Here is a 25151-nt window from a genome sequence, read left to right as displayed (position 1 = left end):
CTTTAAGATCTGCGTAAGAATTCTAACCAAAATCCTGTAAGAGCAAGGATATATGTTGTACTATACTTGATAAAAACTCTATAGGACAGCCAATAGAATTTTTGTAGAGTACCACAGAGTCCTGTAAGATGCCTTTAGAAAAAGTTCGTAAGGGATATGGTATGTGGTTGTGTGCTAGCAGATTTGTATCGTGAAATTGTAAATGGTCTTTACTAACTGTTAATGGAAAAACTCAAATCAAACCTCTGTTACCATCTTAGAGGACAGTTTATTTATTTATATGATGAAGAGACTGAGATACAATAGAAAAAATGTCTATATAACTTAACATGGTCCAGCTGAACAACAGTGAACATTGACACATTATGTTGTTCTGACTTGAATATATTTAATGAGTTATGTAAAGATAAACTTTCATTCCCCTCCCACACATACATACATACACACATACACACACACAGAGACACACCTCAGATACATCTATGAAATTGTCCATATTTACTCCAAAGTTCTTAAAATGAAAGGGTATTGGAAAAATATTAAAACCATGCCTTCCTATAATGACCACACATATGACCATACATTAGCACACACCATTACAGTATTTCAATAAGGCACATTATGTATTCATATTTAAAACATTGAAATGATTGCAAGCCCATTTAGTAGGACTGATGATTGACTGGAAAAAAGAACTTTGGCAAACAAATAGCATAATATATAGAAAAAAATATTTTTAAGTAATAAGGAGTTAGAATCATTCTAAGAAATGTCTGCCTCCAAACACATCAGACACACCTTATGATATATAATTGGACACGCAAGAAGTACAAAAATATGAAAACAATGCAAGTACTTTTTAAAGCATTAAAAATGAGAATATGACTCCATTTTCAAAAATACACCCACATTATTGTAGAAGAATGGCACAGGTTCACTCTGTGGTTTCAGAGTTGTTCATTGGTGTAGAGGACTGTTTTCTTTGCAGACTTTTTGGGAGATGTGAAATGTCCCTTTGTGAATACCTACTATAGAAACATAACCCTAATTATCTCAATGTTTAGATAATAAGCATTAATAATTCATTAATATAAAACATGAGTAACTCTCAAGGAGTCCACCTCTTCATCGCATTGCATCTGAGCAAACTTTTCAGCTGTGTCCTGAACTTATGGTGTCCTACAGAGTATATGACAGGGTTGACAGCACATCCTAGCAGTACACACAGTTCCAGTGTCTTAAAACGGGGAATGAGCTCGAGACGCGTCAAGAAAAACGGCACCCAAGATATCATCAGGCTAATGGTTACAATGAGAAGAAGTTTGGCTGTTTTGATATGACGCGCTCGCTGCTTGATTCTCCTTGATGCCCGCGATGGACTGTCCACTCTCTCGTCAGTTCGTGTGTCGGTGGTTGACAGGTCATCACGAGAGGTCATACTGGAAATGTCACTGCCTGAACCAAGGCTTTGTAAGTGTGGAACTGGCAGCATCTGAATAGAGTTCTGTTCCATGGGGAAAGGAGGTTCTGTCTGGCATACAGTTGATTTATCTGAGGAATCATCTGTTGGATTATCACCATTAATATACTTAACTTCTGGATTTTGTTCCTCATTGGGGGATGTGTACAGATGGTGTGTCTTTGGATTGAAATTGTTTTCTCTTTTTACAGAACCCGGTTCTTCTTTTAATTCAGGCTTGCCTTGTACCTTTTGGTCCTTTGAATTCAGTTTGTCATATATTTGCTCCCCACCATGAGCATTCTTTAGAGTGGTCTTGTCTTGTGTTGTTTGTTTCCCTAGTGGCATTCTCTTGGATGTAGAACCACTGGGAGTGGTAATTACAATTTCTAAAGCACTTGATTCTGCAATGAATTCACCATTAGAAGTTGGAACTGAGAGGATTTTAACCTTTAAGCCATTTTGGTTGTTGACCTTCAGGTCACTGACCTCTTGGTTGTTGACCTGCTGTCCATTCACCTTCAATATTTCGACCTCAGGGTCACTGTGGCTGTGAATCTGTACTTCTGATGCTGCGTCCAAGCCACAACAAAGTTGGCTTCTGTTTGAGTTTCTTTCAGGGTTACTCTCTTCCTCATTATGTGCAGAACAAGCAGACTGGCAACCACAACAAAGGTTGTTGTGCATGTGTTCTTTTTTTGTGTTTTTGTTCTTTAAATTAGAACCGCTGGTTTCAGAGGACTCTGAGTTGTTCATTGGTGTTGAGGATTTTCTCCTTGCAGACTTTTTTGGAGACATGAAACGTTTTGAGAAATTCCTAAGAGGAATGGTGGAGATCATTCCAGTGTTTCTAATTATACTTTGTCCGAACCCAAAACTGACGTTCCTGTCTCTCTGGCGAGCAGCGTTGAACACACTGCAGTACATGAAGGCAATGATAACCCCCAATATACAAAACACTGAGAATGTTAGAATTTGTATGGCAAGTCTCCCATCATCGTTAATGATCTCCTTATCATGTCCTGAACGACAGTCGCCAGTGTAGACGTAGATGTATTTGACATCGGTCCTGACCCAGGTGTAGCCACCCTCCGTTAAACCAGGAGGAATGCACACCAGGATGGAGAAGATGGTAAGAAGTATTGTAGCCCCCTTCATACACCTAGTGTTGATGGATCTTACCGTTGGCTTACATATGGCAACATACCGATCAACTGCAATGGCAAACAGTAGACAGAAGTCAAGTACAACTCCAACGTAGGTCAAATACATCATCAACTTACAGAACACATCAAAGTGGAATAGGTAATAGTTGATGAACACCTGACCTGGAATGACTAATATACAGGCTATGAAGTCCACCACAGCCAGCGCAATGATCAAAATGGCAGAGGTGTTCTTGTTCCGCAATGACCAGAATACATTCAGAACAAACATGTTGCCGACTGCGCCAATCACAGCTGCCAGAATCAACAGCGCCGTGGCTATACTGGTGTCCACAGATTTTGTGTCGACTGCGTAGAAGCGTTCCCTATATTCTTCAATTTCTTTCTCCTCAGAGAAGCCCAGATCTGATAAAATTTGATCTGATATGTTGAATGTCCAGCCACTTGGATCTGGGATGCAGGTCACTAAGCCTGTCTCAGAACAACCTGTTAGTGCACTTGTCAGGTTGGTCAGTATTGCTGAGTTTGATGGCACCATAGCTGAGGACTCTCTTGATGTTGTGACCTGTTGCTCATCTGTTGTAGTTCTGTTGGTCGCCACTGCTCTAATTACCATAGCAGATGTCATATTTGTCATTTTGTTATGTTGTCCTGAATGAGCCAATATATTTATATTGCTAATATATGTATGGTATAACTCTTGTGCATTAAATAGTTCCACAGAATTTGACAACCCAATCTCTGTGGTAGGTACTTCTATTTAGTTCCTGACTGCATAAAAGGCAATGCTTAAACACAAACTACAGTTTTGCCCACTTTTTAATTTTGCACTGAGTAATCCAGACTAACTTTGCCACAGTTTGTAAAATACCTGTGTGATTCATTCAGCACTGCCAGATCAGCAGACATACAGTGCTAATTGTCTCCTGTGTGTGTTACTAGAGAATTTGTCTGGGTTTCAAACCAAGTTTATTATCTATCTTGTCATGAGTAATTATCCTAGTCTTGTTTGGTGATGATCAGAGTTAAGTCATGCTGGTATGAATTACTCTATATAAAAGTGAATCACTTTATTCAACATGATGGGTCCATTGGGTGCCGTTGAATTGGTTTCAGTTCAAATATACCAAGCTTGATCCTGTCTGCATTAAATCATTTAATCTGTGCTTCAGAAAGATATTAAATATTTCAAAAGAGTACCAGATTACAGTTGTTTCTGTTACCAGCAGTGCTGTATCCAGAATGTCCATGTGTAGGGATATAGAATATAGGGAACAGCTTTGTCTGATCAAAGCAACATCTCTTCTGCAGTTGTTGGCAGCTGTTTGACACTTTGGTAAAAAATCTTTCTTTTCCCTAATAAATGTGACTGGAGATTCCCTTTATCTATCTCTGACTGGTAACTTCATTACTGCAAAGTGCCTGATGAATTGTTCTAGTGTTACTGTTTAAAGCATATACCCTGGCAAGGAAACAATGTACGGAGCCAATTTGTATGGCCTACAGAATGGTACCATTAGCTCTCTGAAACACTGTCAGATTGCTGCAGAATTGGACATTATTTCATTTGGTTAGTTCTGAGAAAAATTGGCTTAATGAAAAGTTGTGCCTATACACAGTACGGTATTATCCCTTGGGGTTTCCAGATTTCAATTACCTTCAGTTTCTCTTTTAGTTTCTCTGAAACATCATTGGTAAGCTTGGTTCTTTCATCAGGTAATCCTATTTTAGAATAAGTCTGATGAAAAATTTTGCCCACACAACTTATATTTTCCTAATTTATATAGCTTACAGTTCCATTATAACTGTAAAATGCCATCAAGCAGCAATAGCATTGGCCATCAATGAGGGTAATTCCCCGTCAGTTCCTAGCTGTTGCCTGTTTATGTGTCTGGTTGTGCTGATGAAAAAAAAGATAATTGAATTGCTGATCTCCTGATCTCTGACACCGTGAGTCTCCATCTGTCATCTGAATGTTCCAAATCCACAGTTTTATGATCTAATAATTCAGTAATCTTTTCTGAATTTGTTTGTTATTTTTATGCATTAGGCCAGCATAGGAGAGATCAGAAATGTCACAGTTGATCTAAAATTTCCAACTGGATAAAGAGCTTTTTTCTTTTCTGACATATAGCAGCTCAGTTGGGATCACTTTTATACCCTGCAAGTTTTAGGGAAGTTGTGTTTCAGCTTCACGCCCTGCAAGTCTCTGGAAAGTTGGCCAAAGAATTGGCATGAACAGAGAATCAAAATGACCATCAGCTTTTGAAGGAGGGGGGGGGGGCGGGGGGGAGGGGGGCTGCAGAAACAGAAGATAATTGGTTTCTGAAGTACCCTGCAGATCTTAGGTCAGAATCTTGATGTCTCTTGGCCCTGGCTCTATCACCACTTGGTGTGTTGCTGGTTATGTTCTACCGGGTCCACACAGAATGAGTTCAGGAATTATGTATTTGGTTGCAGACGTTGCTGAAAAGGAAAAAAAATGGATTGTTAAAAATAAAGTCTTTTTTTGTACAAAACATGATAAGTGTGAATAATAAAAAAATGTTTAACTGGCAGATTGCATTGCCTACTGAAGCTATTTTTTAGTCCCATGTTTCTTTCCTGTAAGTTTGAGAACAGTAAGTGACATGGTTTTTCTTAAATGGTCATCATGGGAGCAGTGCCCAAAATAGGTTTTTTTCAAATTTTGATGCAATATTACATAATGTTTAACAGCATAATGACCATCAATTTTTAATAATAAAATGTGACTAGCAAAGGTCTTCAGGCCCATGGAACTTCAAAGTCACAACTTGAAAATGCCAAAATGTAAACAAGACAGCACTGTTCTGAAATGGTTTTTTTTCTCCATTTTTAACCATTTTTAACATAAAACAAAATTAACAGTTTACTGCCATTTTTATATGATCAACTAAAAAAATTGATGAGATGGGAAAAATATCAATAGAACAGTGTTAAATGTCCAATTTCCTCCATTCTGAGATTCTGAACATAGTGAATGATTGAATCTGACAAACTGCAATGATATGAGTTTATTTCCATTTTTGAAACTTTATTACACAATACACGATAACAAATTAACCATCATTTTTACAAAATCAACTAACAATGTTGTAAAGATGCAGGAAATGTCAAACAAACACTTTTAATATCTTATTAATTAAATAATGAAACTGTTAACATGCCTAAGAATTGAATCTGAGAAAATGTGAAAAAACAACATAACTTCTAAAATAATGGCCCGATTATGCTGATCTTTTAACTCAACCTGCGTTTTAGAAGGATTGACCACTCCTGTGAGTTTAATGACAATTGGCCTATCTGTTTTTCTTATATTGTGTTTACAGTGTTGCATATATGCTGAAAAGTGAAAAAAAAAGCATAACTACTAAAATAGTGGCCTGATCATGCCGATTTTCTAACTTGACCTGCGTTGTAGTAAGATAGATTACTCCTGTGAGTTTCATGACAACAGGCCAATCAGTTTTCCTTGGAATGTGTTTACAGTGTTGCATATATGCTGAAAAGTGAAAAATTAAGCATAACTTCTACAATAATGGCCCAATCATGCTGATTTTCGAACTTGACCTGCATTTTATGAATATTCATCAGTTCTGTAAATATAAAGCCAAAAAGTAAAGCTGCCTTCCACTTATCGTGTTTACAATGAAAGTGCACGGCGCCGGCGACGGCGATGACGGGGACGACAGACGCAGGTGATGGCAATATGTACAGACACATCTATATATATTTACTGTACTGTTTGAGAACAGTAAGTGACATGGTTTTTATGTACAGACACAGATGTGTCTGTACATATTGCCATCACCTGCGTCTGTCGTCGCCGATGCCGATGGCGATGCCGATGCCGATGCCGATGCCGTGCACTTTCCTTGTAAACACGATAAGTGGAGGGCAGTTTTACTTTTTGGCTTTATATTTACAGAGCTGATGAATATTCATAAAACGCAGGTCAAGTTCGAAAATCAGCATGATCGGGCCATTATTGTAGAAGTTATGCTGTTTTTTCACTTTTCAGCATATTTTTCACATTTCCTCAGATTCAATTCTTAGGCATGTTAACAGTCTCATTATTAAACTAATAAGATACGTAAAAGTTTTTGTTTGACATTTCCTGCATCTTTACAACATTGTTAGTTGATTTTGTAAAAATGATGGTAAACTTGTTATCGTGTATTGTGTAATAAAGTTTCAAAAATGGAAATAAACTCATATCATTGCAGTTTGTCAGATTCAATCATTCACTATGTTCAGAATCTCAGAATGGAAGAAATTGGACATTTAACACTGCTCTATTGATATTTTTCCCATCTCATCAATTTTCTTAGTTGATCATATAAAAATGGCAGTAAACTGTTAATTTTGTTTTATGTTAAAAGTTGTTAAAAATGGAAAAAAAAAAAAAACATTTCAGAACAGTGCTGTCTTGTTTACATTTTGGCATTTTCAAGTTGTGACTTTGAAGTTCCATGGGCCTGAAGACCTTTGCTAGTCAAATTTTCTGAATATCCATGATACTAATATTTTATTATTAAAAATTGATGGTCATTATGCTGTTAAACATTATGTAATATTGCATCAAAATTTGAAAAAAAACTATTTTGGGCACTGCTCCCATGATGATCATTTAAGAAAAACCATGTCACTTACTGTTCTCAAACAGTACAGTAAATATATATATATATAGATGTGTCTGTACATATTGCCATCACCCGCGACTGTCGTTGCCGTCATCGCCGTCACCGGCGCCGTGCACTTTCATTGTAAACACGATAAGTGGAAGGCAGTTTTACTTTTGGGCTTTATATTTACAGAGCTGATGAATATTCATAAAATGCAGGTCAAGTTCGAAAATCAGCATGATTGGGCCATTATTGTAGAAGTCATGCCTTTTTTCACTTTTCAGCATATTTCACATATTGGCATTTTCAAGGTGTGACTTTGAAGTTCTACATGCTTGAAGACCCATGCTAGTCACATTTTCTGAAAATCCATGATACGTATATTTTATTATTAAAAATTGACGGTCATTATGCTGTTAACCAATATGTAATATTGCATCAGAATAGAAGAAAACAATTATGGGTGCTGCTGCCATGATGACCATTATGGGAAAACCATGTTACTTATGATTGCCAAATGTTCAAAAAAGAAATGCAGGACTAAAATGCAGCCTGAGTTGGAAAAGTAGTCTAATTGGCTTCTTTTTCTGGAAGTTATACATTTTCAAAGTGTGAACTTGAACTCCCATGGGCCTGAAGCCTTATGCTTGTTACACATTTTACTTACATTGGTATTACCTGTTGAGCATAATTAAAATTTGATGTTGAATTTGCAGTTTAACATAATGTACTTTTGCATCAGAATTGACAGTAGCCTATTTTGTGCATAGTTATTTCCTGCTTTTTGTCTGTACATTTGACAGCTTTGCTGCCTTGTTCTTAAATGGTCATCATGGGAGCAGTGCCCAAAATAGGTTTTTTTCAAATTTTGATGCAATATTACATAATGTTTAACAGCATAATGACCATCAATTTTTAATAATAAAATATTAGTATCATGGATATTCAGAAAATGTGACTAGCAAAGGTCTTCAGGCCCATGGAACTTCAAAGTCACAACTTGAAAATGCCAAAATGTAAACAAGACAGCACTGTTCTGAAATGTTTTTTTTTTTTCCATTTTTAACAATTTTTAACATAAAACAAAATTAACAGTTTACTGCCATTTTTATATGATCAACTAAGAAAATTGATGAGATGGGAAAAATATCAATAGAGCAGTGTTAAATGTCCAATTTCTTCCATTCTGAGATTCTGAACATAGTGAATGATTGAATCTGACAAACTGTAATGATATGAGTTTATTTCCATTTTTGAAACTTTATTACACAATACACGATAACAAGTTTACCATCATTTTTACAAAATCAACTAACAATGTTGTAAAGATGCAGGAAATGTCAAACAAAAACTTTTACGTATCTTATTAGTTTAATAATGAGACTGTTAACATGCCTAAGAATTGAATCTGAGGAAATGTGAAAAATATGCTGAAAAGTGAAAAAACAGCATAACTTCTACAATAATGGCCCGATCATGCTGATTTTCGAACTTGACCTGCGTTTTATGAATATTCATCAGCTCTGTAAATATGAAGCCAAAAAGTAAAACTGCCATCCACTTATCGTGTTTACAAGGAAAGTGCACGGCGCCGGCATCGGCATCGGCATCGCCATCGCCATCGCCATCGCCATCGGCGACGACAGACGCAGGTGATGGCAATATGTACAGACACATCTGTGTCTGTACATAAAAAATGAAATGAACTGATAAAGTTTCAAACAAATTCAACAATTTGCCCAGATGATGATTACGTACTTTTAAGTTCTTTTTCCTGGAACTTGTTACATTGACTTAGTGTACAGTGGTGAGACTGAGACTTTCATCTGCTAAGTGAGAACCATCCATTAGAAATCTTGAAAGATTGAATGCTTATAAGGCCGATATGATTGATTAGAGAACTCATACAAAATCATGGCAATAGTCTAACACGGTGGTAATCCTTACAAACCATGAGTATTAGATAACATCAATGAAAAATCACACCATGAAGAAATCTTATAAAAGATGGCTGATATGGTAAAATGAAGGCTGTTATGAGATTTACAGGGACTGGGAATTTTTATGAAATGAGACTGAAAATGACACCAATTGTGCTGACATTAAAGTGAACTGGGAAACATTGCTATGTTTTCTGTCTGGGTATCATTAGATGTTATTCAAGATGCTCTTTTCTGCTAAAGTAATCGTTTTTTTCAGATATTGCATATAGACGGAGATATGCTTTTTCTCCTCTTCAACATTGCAGTTAGAGAAGTCACAGCACTAATCCACAGTAGCTTGTTATATCCTCAGCAGATTATCCTGTAAATTACACTTTTAGTACATGCTTTATTCCCATAAGTTCAATTTTTGTTAAACTTAAATGTTACAGTATTTATATAATCCACTTTCTTCTATACCTTTGGATTTTCACCTTCATCATTTTTTCCTTATCCTTGTAATTCATGTTGTTCCATACAAATGTCTATAGCAAAACATCTTATTTATTTTTAACATTATTATTATTTTTATTATATATAGTAAATATTGGCAACCACCAGCCTCTCTGATAGTTTTCCCTCTTTCCAACTTCATTGACTACTCACTGGCCAGAGAAGTGATAGTATAACAGCTTCAAAGGGCTACAATGCACTTTTTATGCCAAATTTACTTTCATATTGATTTGGGATCTGTTTCTGAAAAGACTAAAAGGAAGTAAAATATTTTTTTGTGTTTGTATAGATTAACAGTCCAGTGGTAATACTAAATGTGCAAGTAGTGTATTAGAGTGCTGACTGTGCCTAGATTGTAATCTGAATTTTTTAACAGATTAATCAGTGCTGCTTTTAGAATTAGCAGACCATAGCTACGAAAGTGCCTGGTTATAATGCTGTTAGATTAATTATTAATTTTACAATCAGTGATTGCTAATGTGTGCATAGATGTAACTTACTCATTTGAATAGATGTCAGTTGACAACATATCCCAGCTAAAATTTATTTTGTCATAACAATATTTCTAAACCAGTACTGTAAAAAGATCAACTTCATTAACTTGGCCTTAATAGTACATACATTAAAAAAAATATAACTTTTAGCAAAAATAATATTTTTATATTTTTGGTATGTGATATGCAGTGTTTTTGGCACAGATATTATTATTATTATTATTTATTTATTTTTTTTTTTTGTTAACCATTTGGCTTGACAACAAGTTCTGCACTCAGCAAGAGTCCCTGCAGAGTTGGATCAATCTACAGAAATGATAGTTTCATTGGGAATGAGTCCATATCCTTATAGAATTGCTATAAAACTTAATCAAAACCCCTCATGAAATGTTCAGATTATATTTCCCCACACCAGCCTGGCACGAAGTCATTATAGTTATAACCTCCCCCCAACCCCCATCCCACCCCACATAAGCTGTACCACTGTGAGTAATCTGTCTGGACTGTGAGTGCTTCTATGAGGGTTTAATTAACTGGAAGGGAGTAACATGCATAGAGCCCAAGCACAACTGGGTCAGGGATTAGGATTGGTTCCAGTTGATGAAGTGAATTAAATATGCACTCACCTGTGTTGAAATGTGAAGACAAATAGGAGCTTTTCAGCTGTCAAAGATTATTGATTTATTCTCAAAAATTTTTAATTTAAAAAATGACAATTTTGTCTTTATATTGAATAAAACCACAGGAAGGAAGAATATACAAGTCAAAAAAGCACATTAGCATTCAATCTGTTAAATCAATTAAGAGCAAGGTATAGGAAGAAGTTTTCCTGGTAATTTTGTTTCCTAAACAAAATGTCATCCTCATGAAATATCATCATCATCACTTCGGTTGCCAGTAAACATGTGCTCCATAAAGCCAGGCTAATTCAGTGCAATGTTTGTCATTTTAGATTGAAAACCTATCCACCAGCATTTGTTGTCAGGTAATATTTTAGCACAGAAATGACAGCCGTGACTTTTCAAAAGCTGCTCACAGGTAGACAAGATTCCACCCTATTCCACTGTGCCCCGAGTTTCATGGGCATAATGTCGTCTAACTGATGTTCTGTATTTATTTAAACAGTTGCCACTGTAAGTCAGAACCTCGGGGTTGTTTCTCTGTGTAACCAGGTGATAATGTGCCTTTAATTGTTTGGCAAATGAGTAATTTCCGTGAGAGATGTGCTTCTTTCATGTTGCTCCCAAATTAGGGAGCTGGCATTGATTTTGCTATACGTGTGTAGAAAGGCATGGTGCTTGACAAATCTGGACTTGTCTAGACGTTAGAGGTGCATGTGTATCTGTCTAGTTACCATTTATTAAAGAGTGAATTGACCGAGTTACATGTACATACGTATATATACATAGTACACTTATTATAAATGAGAGCTGATTACAAAAAGTGTATTTCTATTCTCTGGTTTTACATGTAGTCCAAAAAAAAAAAAACATGCCAGAATACATGTAAAAATAATAAATTATTCTGGGTTGACTTAATTTGAAAATAAAATTATCAAATCATCTTAAGTTCTATCAGAATTTCAGCCAAAATAAGTTATCCGTCAGTTTTTTTTTTAATTTTATTACATAGCATCAAAGTGCAACTTAGTGCTTAAGTCACACTAGTTTCCATTTAGAGCACTTTCATTATATAGTAAATCTTGTGTCAAGGGATTCATTTTAGTACATAATCCTCACATCCAGTACTATACCATCACTTTGTAGTGAGGTGCCCCCCACTATGTAACATTAAGTACAATAAATCATCTTCACTTTGAGCACCATAGGTGTTGGCAATCATGGCAGTGTAAGCTTGCAAAACTATCAACTAAATATCAACTAAAAAACTTTCATCAATGTATTCTGTGGTGCATTTCCTTTTGTCTTCAATTAATAAGTTGATGGTTTGGACATGACTTTAGGACTCCATTTGATGTAATGCAGTCAAAATCACATCTGTGAATTGAGTCCTATCTATTAGATTGGTTGTGGTTTGGACATGACTTTAGGACTCCATTTGATGTAATGCAGTCAAAATCACATCTGTGAATTGAGTCCTATCTATTAGATTGGTTGCTTTAGTACATAAATGAGTAGAAAATGATCATGCATCTAAATGCAGTGTGTTTAATTATCATGTATACAATGACTGCTGATAAGTAATGAATGAAGGCTTTCAGCAGAGGTGTTGAAAAGAGTGTCATTTACTTAGATGGCTGCATTATTTCATCCTCATGTGCCTCACTATACTTATTAGAGTCTCAGCAGGTCTGATCAGTGTGAGATAGTTACTTGATGATGTCATTTAGTCTATTTCTGGTCTAAGTTAGCTCTGTTGTAAACACTGCCACATGATGCCATTTAGTCTATTTTTGGTCTAAGATAGCTCCTTTGTGAACACTGCCAGATGAAGTCATTCAGTCTATTTCTGCTCTAAGTAAGCTGGCTGCTGCTGTTTTTCCTATATCAAAAGTGTCACTGCTCACAGTAACATTAATCCCGTTCACACTAGCAATTTTAGACCCCTAACCTCAGTTCTATCATGGTTTTAACTTTTCCAAAATGAATGTACTCTGTGGGCAAAATTGAAGGAGGAAGGAGTAGAGGAAGACATTTAGAACATCATACATTGACAGCCTTAATGCCTTTGCAACAAATCTACAACTGCCCAACAATGAGCTCATCCAGTCAACTGAAAAAAGAGTAAACTGGGGGACCATGATTGTCACTGCCTCCACCAGGCCTGACACTTGAAGAATATGAATGCATGCACCAGTTCACAGAGCCTTACTGTGGCTCTAACCTGCTCAGTCCACTCTAGGGAGCCCTGCCCTCTCCAGGGATATTCATGTGTATTATATGTCAGAGCTAGCTTTGAAGTGAACCATTTGGTACATTGATATGGCTTCAGAAAAATGTTTGAAATGGTTTTACTGGCATTGGAACAAAGACATGTTGCTTTTTAACACAGTAGTTTATGAATTCATAATTAGATTACTTACATGTTGAGTGCACTTCCCTTTCTGATATTTTTTTGATCTCCTAAATCACTTACCTTTTGATATTGTTCTGGACACTGAAGGATTCAGTAGCTATTGTGAAGACTAATGTGAGCCAGTGTTAGAATGATAAAGGAAGTAATGACGCCCCTAGGAATATAAATATCTGCACTTGCTGTTGTGTCAAAATGGCATTAAATGACTTCATTCATATCTCATGGCTGCTATAAAATTACATTCCTTGGTTGATAAAAATTGCACCTTTGTTCAAGCCTAGAAATATGTTACTTTGTACATTTTAGTAATTGCTTTCACACTGTGTTCTACCTCACATAACACAAACAACATCACTGGAGTATTTTCAGTCCTTTTTCATTTCACCAGTAATGATGATATACCATTCAGTAAATGTTATATTCCTATTTTATTCCTAAATTGTTCCCATACCCTCCATACCAACTGGTGCAATATGATGTAATGTTACCTATGGAAAACTTGGTGTTATTGATTAATTGTATTTGTAGTAAAAAATACTTGCTGTTGGATGGATGTCATGAATCAGTGTGTTTATCATGGTGACTTACTATGTGAGAACTGGCCTGAAGGAGGGATAGGGATTGCAGAGAGTTTTATATATAAACCCTCCATGCTCTCCCTTGCCCTCTTCTAAACTAAAACCCTTGATATGCCAATGCATGCATGTGTAATGAAAGTTTTTTATAAGGACATCTTTACTTTATCTCTCATTGTGGCAATTACAGGGTGTGTTTCTGAAATTTGGAGTCTGTCTTTGATTTGATATTAAGCCATTCCAGAAACTTTCAAATATCAATACAGTAATAATCAATAATGAAAGATACTTTAATAGGTAGACAGAATATCGAAAGAAAAATCATCCTACAGTATGCTGTAATGAAATATAGAGTAACGAATTATAGAGATTAACCCAGTGCTTTACATACCTTTTAGTTTGCCAATTGCAAATCAAAACCAGTTGTTTCTTCTTATAGCCATCACTAAGTTGAAATGGGTCTAAAGTGTATAAAAAATTTCTTCCCCAGGCTACAAGGAACCTACTTATCTCTTCCTCATTTTGGTCATAAATATTTACACAAAATCACTGCAAATCCAAGTCTGTTTTCACGTCTGGTATTCAATGGTTGATTCAAGTCTGGTTATGGAGTCATCACTGCCCCAGGCTGGACTTGGCATGTCTTCCTTCAACTTTAAAAAAATAACTCCACTGAAATGGCCGCAAGGTACCTTGAAAACCTGCCCCAGCTAGTTATTGTGCAAACATTGAGTAATTGGCCTCAATATGAAAGGATATGGACTAATGTCCCTCCAGCTGTAAAATGAGGTGGAAGTCCCATTAAGGTTGTCATCCTATGTGTCCTATTGCAGTACAGCAGAGTGGCAGGTCATTGAGGCAAGTTGTACTGTATGTGTCTCTCACTGCTGCCAGCCAACCAGTACCTACATGTAGTGTGTGTGTGTGTGTGTGTGTGTCACAACCCACTGACACTTCTAAAGCTGAGACCTGCACACTTGGAGATTAAAATGAACAGGTCTCATTGGATTGATATCAGTGTAACATTCTCCATGCTTTCTATTCAGTTTATACTTATATTTGTGGAAAAATATAAATTATAAGTTAATTGCTTTTATTAATTTTTTAAATGTAATAAATTGGGTTCATTGGGTTCATGAAATCACCAGTGTATCAGTAAGGTTATTCTAAAAAAAGAGTCCCTATTTCATTTATACTTTTTTGCCAGTTAAAAGTGTATGAGACAAGGATAATCCTGTGTCCCTTCAGTTTTACTTGATGCCATTATACATTTATGTAAATTACCAGGGGAGGATTTTCTTGGTACCATGGTACCATTGACTTCATACTTCAATGCACTGTCATGACTAACAATATATACTTTTAAGAACATAAATATTTTATATCTGTTATAAAGTTTTTTGTAATGCACTAATGAATGATTTAAAAGCCATCACAATGTATGTACCAGATGCATTATTGCCACTACTTTAGTACAGGTAGAATTGATGCATGAAAGGTACCATGATGAGTATGACTACTTTTATAAACGTTTAGAGTAACATCAATAATTCAGACTGCAAATAGTCACTTTGAAATGAACATTTTGTTAGAGTTATAACTAATTTGATTAAGGTACTATGTAATGAAGACATCCATTATATATATTTTTTTACCTGATTTGCCTTATTTTGAATATGGCATTAAAAGATATTAAAGCTAACAAATTGATCCAACAGATTACTTTCTAAAACAGTCCCTCTATTTAGTGTTACTGTGTGCTTAAAAGCTTTGCTGTATGATTTGAAGTATTTTCTCAACAAAAGCAGCTTGAGAATTCACTGACAAGGCCATTAATCCAATTCCTGGACTGTTTGTTGAGTTCTGGTTTTAAATAATTGATTACTTGCAGTTAATACTTGCTGGTTATTCTTTTTTTTTTTACAGCAAATTAAATAGAGTTTTTGGGTATACAGTACCTAGTCTGAGGTTTAGCGTCAAATGAAAACCCATCCATATTTTCAGCAAGCACCTGCTGGGAAGAAGTTAGTCACTTCCTACACTGTGTTATTCAGGGTACAGTGTGATAGAAAATGGCCTTGAAATGAAAGATACACATGAACGCATGGTTAAGAGCTGTACTATCTGTTTATGATGGATAACAGCTTTTAAAAAAGCTTAATTTTATTTATTACAGAAGCAAAAGTGACTTGGGAGCATTACTGAGTAGCTTGGCAAAAAATGAGCTGTAGACCTCACAGTGTACTGTGATAAACTGTAAAACATTTGTCCTAGCACTAATATAAGTCGGTGTAAAGGGGCCTTAATTTTTAAAGAGTTTATTTAGGTAGCAGAAAGATTTTTTTAACGGAAACTTAAAACATAATGGCCACCATAGTGCAGATCCTGTCAGCAAGTGCCATTTCCAGTGCTGGCAGTACTTAGAATCTTAAATCAGTGCACTATGGTCTTTACTGTCTAGATAACCAACAAAGCCTGAGAAGATTCAATACATATGGTCTTATTAGAGAAGACAGGTTGACAGAGATGTTTTAGATTAGATTTGTTAAGCCTGTTCTCTGCTGTGTAACTTGTAACGAGAGAATTTGGTGTTGCATAACGTGTTCAAATTGAATCATTGAAACAATATGCTCAAGGGAAATGAGCCATTATTCTAAGCTTTTTGTTGAAATGGCCCTTTCTGTTCAGCAGAAAAACAATAAAAAAAACGTGTGGGTTGCATCCTCAGTGAAAAAAAAAATGTGAGAAATGGTCTTGAAGTGGCATTTTTTCAAATTTTTGTGGTCTGTATCTTTTATTTTCTTATATAAGCTACCCTTTCAGACATTAAAATTGCTTCCTTTGCTGAAATAAGTACATTTTTTTGCTTATTGAAAGTAACAAAAATATATAAATATGTATAATGCTTCACTTGACTTAATTTAAGATAAATATTTCTACGTATATGCACTGCAGTGTACAGCTTTGTTGTAAGGCCGTACAGAAAAAATGATCTAATCGCATGTTTCAGTAATGAGATACAGTCTGGTGTTCCTTCCATCTTCAGCAAGATAAAACAGATCATCTTTTTGGTCTTTATCAGTGACAGCCAGCAGAGTATCTTTAAGTTACTAGTTCATCTTTTACTGTCTGTTTTAAGTGACGTCTGTCTGAATTGTTCAGTGTCTTAATCCAGTTTGCCAGGCTGAGGTGGTTGTTTGTTCAAATTAAAGCGTTTATTATTCTTCTTTTATGGTAGCATTCAGAACAGTGGACCAACTAGGCCGAGGGTCAAATATGGCCGACCCACTTGAATACTTCCTCACGGGATATCTATTCAGTGTATGTTATATTTATTTAGCTGATTAAATGGCAAGCTTTGTAGTGGGTTGCCATATTTGAACCTCAGGCTAGTTAGTCCCCTGTTCTGAATGGGGCCTAACTGTGCACTTTGTTAAAAGACATGCATATGGCACCAAGAATTGTGCTGGGTTTGAAAGCCTAGTATTGTTCTCTGGATAGCTAGGGCTTGACATTATCTGCCAATTTGGAGATCAATTTATCTTCATCAGAATTTGGCTAAGGAATTGAAGTCTGTATATATTGATTACTGTAATTTGAAAATTGTTCCCTCTGTTAGGTACAAACTTTTCATCTATTGGTACTCATTTTATTTTGGCTCTTTTGGACCAGTTTCATAAATATCCTTATTCTCTCTCTCTTTCTCTGAAACCACAGGTTGCTGTCCCTGACCTAAAAACCAGATCTAAATTGACCATTTAAAAATAAAGACCAAATTGAACTAAGTAGACATTTCCTTCTATTTATCCCAGCTGTTTTATAAAGTGGACGTTTCCTGCAATGTACCCAAGGCAAGTTGTTCTCAGACCCAGGCATAGCTTTTATTAACAACTCAATATGCCTTTTTTTGTAACAAAACACTACAACTACTGGGGTAACATCATAGATGGTTTGATCTGTCATTAGTTCCACTCTGCTAAGTGACATTTGGCAAGGATGACTGCTGGTTTAATGTCACCAAGCAACATGAAAATGAAAAGTAATAACTTTTTTTTTTTCTTTTGTGGATTGCTTAACAGATCGTTTATCTTGAATGCTTACATTGAGGCCTTTTTTTTAAGCTAATTTAGATAATTTTTTTAAAAATTATTTTAGTGTTGGTAGAATGAGCAACCCCCAATATCAAGTTCCTTCCAGTTAAAATCCATAAAAATCTGTATGGCATTGCCTTCTCCACGTGTTGAAGTTTCATGTAGCAATATTTCCTCATGAAATAGAAGATGGGTTCTTCAGATAAAGTGCGTAAACAACCTCCATTGATTTTTTTTTTTCAAGAAGAAAATCTCCTTGTCATTTTGTAGCTTGGGAATTCACAAGTGTCAGTGTCAAGAAGATTTGTTACTGGGCCATGTTCACAGATAATATGTTCTTCAATGCTTTAAAATATATCAGATATTCTCCTGCACTTTAGGTTTAGCCAGTTGCTACACATTTTGGCCATCTAGTTTTATGGGTACTAGCACTGTATTGTATGCCTGCAAGGGTTTCTGTATTGAACATTTTCTCCTGTCATCTGATTTTCAATCAAATATTCTGAAAAGTTTGGCCACTGAAATTAACCAGTGTACATTTTGCTGCTTTTCTTTCTTTTTTTTTCAATTTCCCTGACCGATGATATGGAAATAGATTGAGGAAATGGTGTTCTCAATCAGTGAAAACATTTCAAAGGTTACTGACATGTACAGTTTACAATTAGACAATTTATCAGACATCTTTTCAGCAGGATCAGAGGCCTTCTGTGAAATTGAGTTTCTGGAACTGATAGCTAGATGTACCATTTCATCATATCCCAGAAAATATTGCAATATTTCATTACCAAGGCAATAAGACACATTATTTCAGAGAATAGCACAAATTAATTGAATTAGCTTTATTAGTGAATCAGATGAAAAAATGCCATTTTCAGTATATCAGCCATTTTCAGGAATTTACTGCAATGTTGTTTATTCATGGTGACTGACATAATGCTTTTTTCTGTACATTTTTGATTATTAATACAGTTAATTCAGTCTTCAGTATGTTTGCCTGTGTTTGGAGCTGGTTAATAACATTGAAAAATTACCATTACATTATTTAACTTGACTACAGTCATAAATTTTCCATTCCCAATATTCCTAATTACATATACTGGGTGCTTTTATTTTATCAAAATTGCATGATAAGATTTATACCCGGAAACTTTTTGTCTTGTCAAGCATCAATCGTAATTAGGAATACAGTTTTTTATGGCATTATTCTTTGTAGCATTCCAGGCAGTGTGTAGGTAGATGTCTCACCAAGTCATTTGTCTTCTGGTACAGTTACCCATGGAATACTATGTGGGGTTGGGGAGGAATGATTAAGGGATTAATGAACAGAATGTTTTTTATGTGGTTTGTACTTGCATGATGCAAGAGTTATTGTTACTCATCACTGGAAGTCAGAAGCCCTGATGAAGCCATGTAGTTTTAATTGAACTTTGAATTGTGATATTAAACTTTATGTGCTTAACAAAACTGATGAAATTCCTGAAAGAGAGTAATAAATGTAATAAGTGAAAGGAAGTACATGTAATAGAGGGTATTTAGTGCTGGATAAGGTTTTCAGTTTTTAATGTACATAAAAACACAGTCTGCCTTTTAGAAATGTTAGACACTCACCTAATAAACCACACACACACACACACACACACACCATGCCATAGTTTCTGAACAGAGAACAGAGTTCATGTGTTGTCACAGCCTGTGCTATGATACCCAGGGTGCTGTGATATGACTACAGTGTTACCACACAGTAGATAACAGAGTTCATGTGTTGTCACAGTCTGTGCTGTGATACCCAGGGTGCTCTGATATGACTACAGTGTTACCACACAGTAGATAACAGAGTTCATGTGTTGTCACAGTCTGTGCTGTGATACCCAGGGTGCTCTGATATGACTACAGTGTTACCACACAGTAGAGAACAGAGTTCATGTGTTGTCACAGTCTGTGCTGTGATACCCAGGGTGCTCTGATATGACTACAGTGTTACCACACAGTAGATAACAGAGTTCATGTGTTGTCACAGTCTGTGCTGTGATACCCAGGGTGCTGTGATATGACTACAGTGTTACCACACAGTAGAGAACAGAGTTCATGTGTTGTCACAGTCTGTGCTGTGATACCCAGGGTGCTGTGATATGACTACAGTGTTAATAAGGAGTCCTCCATGACAGAGTGACTTGTTATAGATAATTATGTTGTAGAAAACATGTTGAGGTACCCCTCCCCCCCCAAGTATAATCCAGAAATGATATATTGGCTGGTAACAAGGAAACTCCTGGTAATACAGGTTATAGTAATGTTACAAAGTACCTCCAGCTCAGATAGAAGATTGTTATTAATGATTGCAGGATTATGGGTGTTCTTGTTTTCCATTTGTTCATTGATAAAGAAATTAAGACCTTTTAGAACAAAGATACTCTGGCAATACATCATCAGGTGAATATGGCCAAGCATAGGACATGTATGTGTGTATTATTAGTCTCTGGATTCCTTGGTGGAAATGCTATTTAGGAACAAAAATAAATGAAGCTGTCCTCAGCTTCAACACCTCCCACACTGGGTGCCAGTTAGTAGAACAAAGACCACCTCAAATATACATTATAGGGTACAGCTGAAAGCCATTGCAACAAGTCCTCAGCTGTCATAGTATTTTGTTACTGTATAGATACAGAACCCTGCATTTAACAATATCTATTTAGTAAGCTTGAGCAGCCATGTGAGGACTATTAGATAGCTGAAAAAATGGATTCCAGTTAATGCAGTTCTGGAAGTGCTCTAATGTAGATGATATACATGATAAATTATATCATTTTGATACAACAAGCCAAAATGTAGCCCAAATATAATCATCAGAATATTGGCAAGGGATGTTGGAAAGCTGAAAGGATATTATCTTACATCATTTAATGCAGTAGCCTAATCAACACATTACAGTGTAACACTATTTAAGTGATGTAGTTAGTACTGTACAGGGTTGGAAATATGCCATTTATTGGAATTATGTGTAGTTATTATAGCTTTTAAGGCAAAAATGAAATAAAAGATCTAACAGAACAATTCACAAAATGCATATGTTAAATTTAGATGCAGGCTTAGTCAGTGGTTGGTACTATAAATATCTGTCTGGAAACTGTTTCTTTTGCTTTCCATTTATGTGTTCCAAATGCCTTCTTTCTGAACCAAGCTAATTGACTTCTGGTTTATTAGGACATAGATTGACCTATTATGGCTTATTGACAAACTTTAGAAATAAAATCATGGCATGATTGTCCTTTGGTTAAATAGAGGCAGAGTGCTACACTTAGGTCAGATTACACTTACTTACGTATAATTGCCAGTGGTGATTGAAAAAAAAAGAGCCAACTATCAGCTCTGATTTCATGATTAATTGGCACAATTGTGTTCAATAACTTTGTTGGTGTCCTGGAAGCAATACCAGACGGAACTTCTTGCTTTTGATATTGATTCCTGTTGTAATTATTGTTGTGGATCCTTAGGAGTGACATTTCCATTTCCAATATAATGAAAGGAAAACTCAAAATCAGAATTCAGGCTTCCAGGTTTGAGAAAATGATAAGAAGAAATGAAGGAGAATTGCCTAGATGTCTAAGATGAATAGTTGTTGCCTTGCAGATGTAACATTTTATCTTGAACAGGGACATTCTGTAGCTAGAAAAAACTAAAAATAATTTTGCAAAAATGGAGTAAATACTATCACTCTATTACTATTATTTTGTTGTTGAAATATGGCAAAAAAATTTGGCCAGTAAAATTTTTGATCATTCACTCTTAGGGAACAAACGCATTTGTTTACAGACATACTTATTTACAGTGCTCACTGGATTTGTCCTGTATTCAATACAAATGAAGTCAGTAAATATTCATGAAAGCATGCAGGTTTAATGGGCACATATTTGCAAGGTTGCAAATTAACTTGTTCAATTAACTGGTCAGCATAGGATGAAGCTCTAGATCCTTAGAAAGTACTGTGAATGCTGGACAAAGAGTAGATGTTGAAAAAAGGCTTGGAAATACAAGTGCATTTGATATATATATATATATGTACTACGATGTCTATTTATAACATTTAATATGAAATTCTTAACTGTATGAATTTGGGAGTTTTGTATGCAAGTGCATTTAATGAAAAAGATTTACCAAAAAAATGTGTCAATTAATTGGGTACTAATGAATTGGTTGTTATGTAAAATTTCAGAAGCAATAAAAAACTTACTTTTTCCTCCTGGCATGTCCATACACTCTATGTAGCTTTGGTTTGGTAGTGGCACCAGTATCTAGATCTAGTTTGCACATACAGCTAAGATATACTTAAATGTAAATATGTAAATGTGTCATGTTTTAATCAACACAAGAGTGTCCTGCCTACTTGTTTTAGTAATCCACTTATATAAATTTAGCAGTTGTGCAGATTGTCAAATATCCATCTCCTTCAGCTTCTCTCTACATGATTACACTTCACTTCACTGCTCTGATGAGTTATCTATAAATGCAGCTGTTTTTATTGATCTCAAATCATATCATTGTTTGCAGGTCATTAATGCTGCTTATCTTTCTCTTTGGTGGCATCTTTTCTGTAATAATTTTGACCACGCTTTGTGAAGCGCGTTCAGAACTGTCTTAACCTTAACTGGAAAGAGTCCAGCTGACATCACAGTGCCACCCAGTGGTAAAAGAGCTCTGAAAGGTACCCCCATCTGATCTCTTGTGCCATATACTTTTTACCCTCTTGTAACATTATTCTGGTCATCTGTTGGCATTACTTAAATGATCCCTGTTTAAGTAGGGCCTGTTTTGAACAGGCTGTGTGTGGTTGATTACAATTTGGCCAAATGTTGTGACCTTTTACCATGAAGTGGGCTTAACAAGAAGATTTAGAACAGTTTGTGTCCACTCATGTCTAACAATATATACAGCAATATTTATAGTAACTTAATTTTTACATCTGTCTAAAAATAAAGAACACTATCTAAAGTTTGCCAGAACTTCAGAGACAATTATTCTCATTGTGGATGTTACATTTATTTATTTATTTATTTATTTATTTATTTATTTATTTATTTATTATTAGTATATTTTTTTGAGGAAGTTGAAGGCAACGGGTTGAGCACCATCTTCCGAACATATTAGTTGAAAAAAAATTATGTTGTTGAATCTTTCCCTCTACTGGCTGATGGATTCCTTTCTAAACTACAAACCTTTTACTTCAGTCAGTGATTTCATGTTTCTTGGCCCATCTGATATAACTATTTGAAATTGAATGGCGTTTGACCTTAAACATGTTTGGGTGGATGGTGTTTTTTTAACCATCTCTAGCCATTTGTATATGTTTTCAACTTGTTACTTGATGATTATGATAAGAGTAAAATTTGAATACTGTAGCAACTGATGGAACTAATGGGCCCCATGCCTCTAATGGCATGATAGAGAGTAAATTAATAGACCTAATGTATTAAACAAAATAGAGAAATATGATACATCTTTACCTTTCTTCTCCCACACAAAATATTCATAAAGATGTCCTAAAGTAAACCATCCATTGTGTCCATTCACTTCCTTTGTGGCCAGCCCATGTAAACAGCCCCAACAGATTTTCTCATTAAATAGGTACTAGGAAATATATCAATTAACCCACAGTGGACATCTGAATAATTAATAAACATTTCCGGTCGCCTTCTTTGCCCATTCTCTTATGGAAAAACAGTTGACCCACTTTGAAAAGTACTTGGAAACACATTGGTCAGTGCAATGGTCATTTTCATTAATGAATTCTGCTTACAGCCATTGTACCAGGGCACATTTTATGGGAACATTCAGAACAAGATGATCTGTGGACCAGTACATCTGTGGATCAAATATGACAGATCCACTTGAAAGCTTGACTCATATTTCATTAATAGTAATAGGCACTAAATAGATTTACCACAGGGATTACTTGGTAGTTTTAAGTGGGCCAGATATATCTGTCTGTTCGCGGATCTATTCGTCTGTGGATCAACTTTGGCTGTGAATGCGGCCAATGTACTACTGGCCCACCTCAACAGTTAGTCTACTACAGCGGCACCAGGAAATGCATTGGTTAGCACTATGGCAATATAAATTAATGAATTGATATGTTATGTTCCAATAGTGTGGGTTATTGTTCCCTGGAGAGCAGTGAGAATGGACTGTAGGGGTGTTTTTAATGGATAGGGAATGGCCTGTCTACAAAAACAACTGCTCTTGATTGGTTCTCAACAGTTGGTAATTGGTTCTTTGTAGCTGGGTGCACTTTAATACCATAATACTTCTGTCCTGGTGCTTCTGTGGTACTTCCATGATCGTGGCTTATCTGGGCATTTGTTTCAGAGAAGGGTTGGAATTTATTTTATTTGCTTGTTTTCATTTTCAAATGTATATACATGTTTGATTTTGTATCTGATATGATTGTATATGTACCTTGGTATATGCATTAGACACAGAAACATGTTATAAGGTGTATTAATATAATTCCTTTGCTAAATTATACTTAATCTTTTATCATTGAATTCTGTAATATGTGAATGTAAACATTGCACACACACACTTATATTGCAAATTATTATATTAATGTTGAATATCAGTATTCTTGTCAGAATTTGAGCCCAAATATTCTGAAATTCTGACTATATTCAGAATAAATATTTGCATTATGGATGTACTCCTACTCAGACACATAGCCAGGGGGGTTGGTGGGATTCAAATGAACCTCGGGATTTGAATAAACCACCCTTTCTGTCTAGAAAACGTCGGCTTTTGGTAAAAATTGATCTAGAAACAAAAAGGTTTCACGGTAAAAGGTCTGTTTTTTTAGATAAAGAACCGTTCTTGAAATTACTGGCTACAGGTCTGGTGGTGCCTCAGCTTTTGTAAAATTTTTTATTTCTGCAGCACTTTCCTTAATATGCTTGTTCTGATAATGAATATGTTGATGTTTCCAGTTTGAAGATCCTGGACGACCTGTTCAGTTCCACCATCCCTCAGACCATCAGGTACCTAGAGAATGACTGCACCTACTCCTTGACCAATGACATGCACCGTTCCAGCGCCATCTATACTCAGTCAGTGCCAGGGTTACAGGAAGTGATGTCACTGCTCAGGATCCTCTCAGCGCTGTGTGATCGCCACTTCCTGAGGGCTGATTTTGAGAGCGCTGCAGAGGGTCAACAAAAACCAGGTAAATGATTCTGTGGCAGTAGATTTATGCACATGCTGAAGT

General features: G+C 35.7%; 2 protein-coding genes across 2 annotated transcripts in view; one reads left to right on the top strand and one right to left on the bottom strand.

Moving 5' to 3' along the window:
- The window catches only part of LOC106179703 (dynein heavy chain domain-containing protein 1-like), a 97164-nt gene that overhangs the window by 40998 nt on the left and 31015 nt on the right, over positions 1-25151 (top strand). The window contains exon 53 of the mRNA XM_087013753.1: positions 24874-25109. Coding sequence (XP_086869879.1) covers positions 24874-25109 — 236 coding nt within the window. The remainder of the gene's footprint in view (positions 1-24873; positions 25110-25151) is intronic.
- LOC106179711 (uncharacterized) lies at positions 244-5116 on the bottom strand. Its single transcript, XM_087013755.1, has one exon. The coding sequence runs from the start codon at positions 3260-3262 to the stop codon at positions 1109-1111; it is 2154 nt and encodes a 717-aa protein (XP_086869881.1). The 5' UTR covers positions 3263-5116; the 3' UTR covers positions 244-1108.

This window comes from Lingula anatina, chromosome 5 (genome assembly GCF_051362555.1).
Source record: "Lingula anatina isolate TDL-2025a chromosome 5, LinAna3.0, whole genome shotgun sequence".
Classification (NCBI taxonomy): domain Eukaryota; kingdom Metazoa; phylum Brachiopoda; class Lingulata; order Lingulida; family Lingulidae; genus Lingula; species Lingula anatina.
The sequence above is the reverse complement of the archived record's forward strand: the minus strand, read 5'-3'. Positions and strand labels throughout refer to the sequence as shown.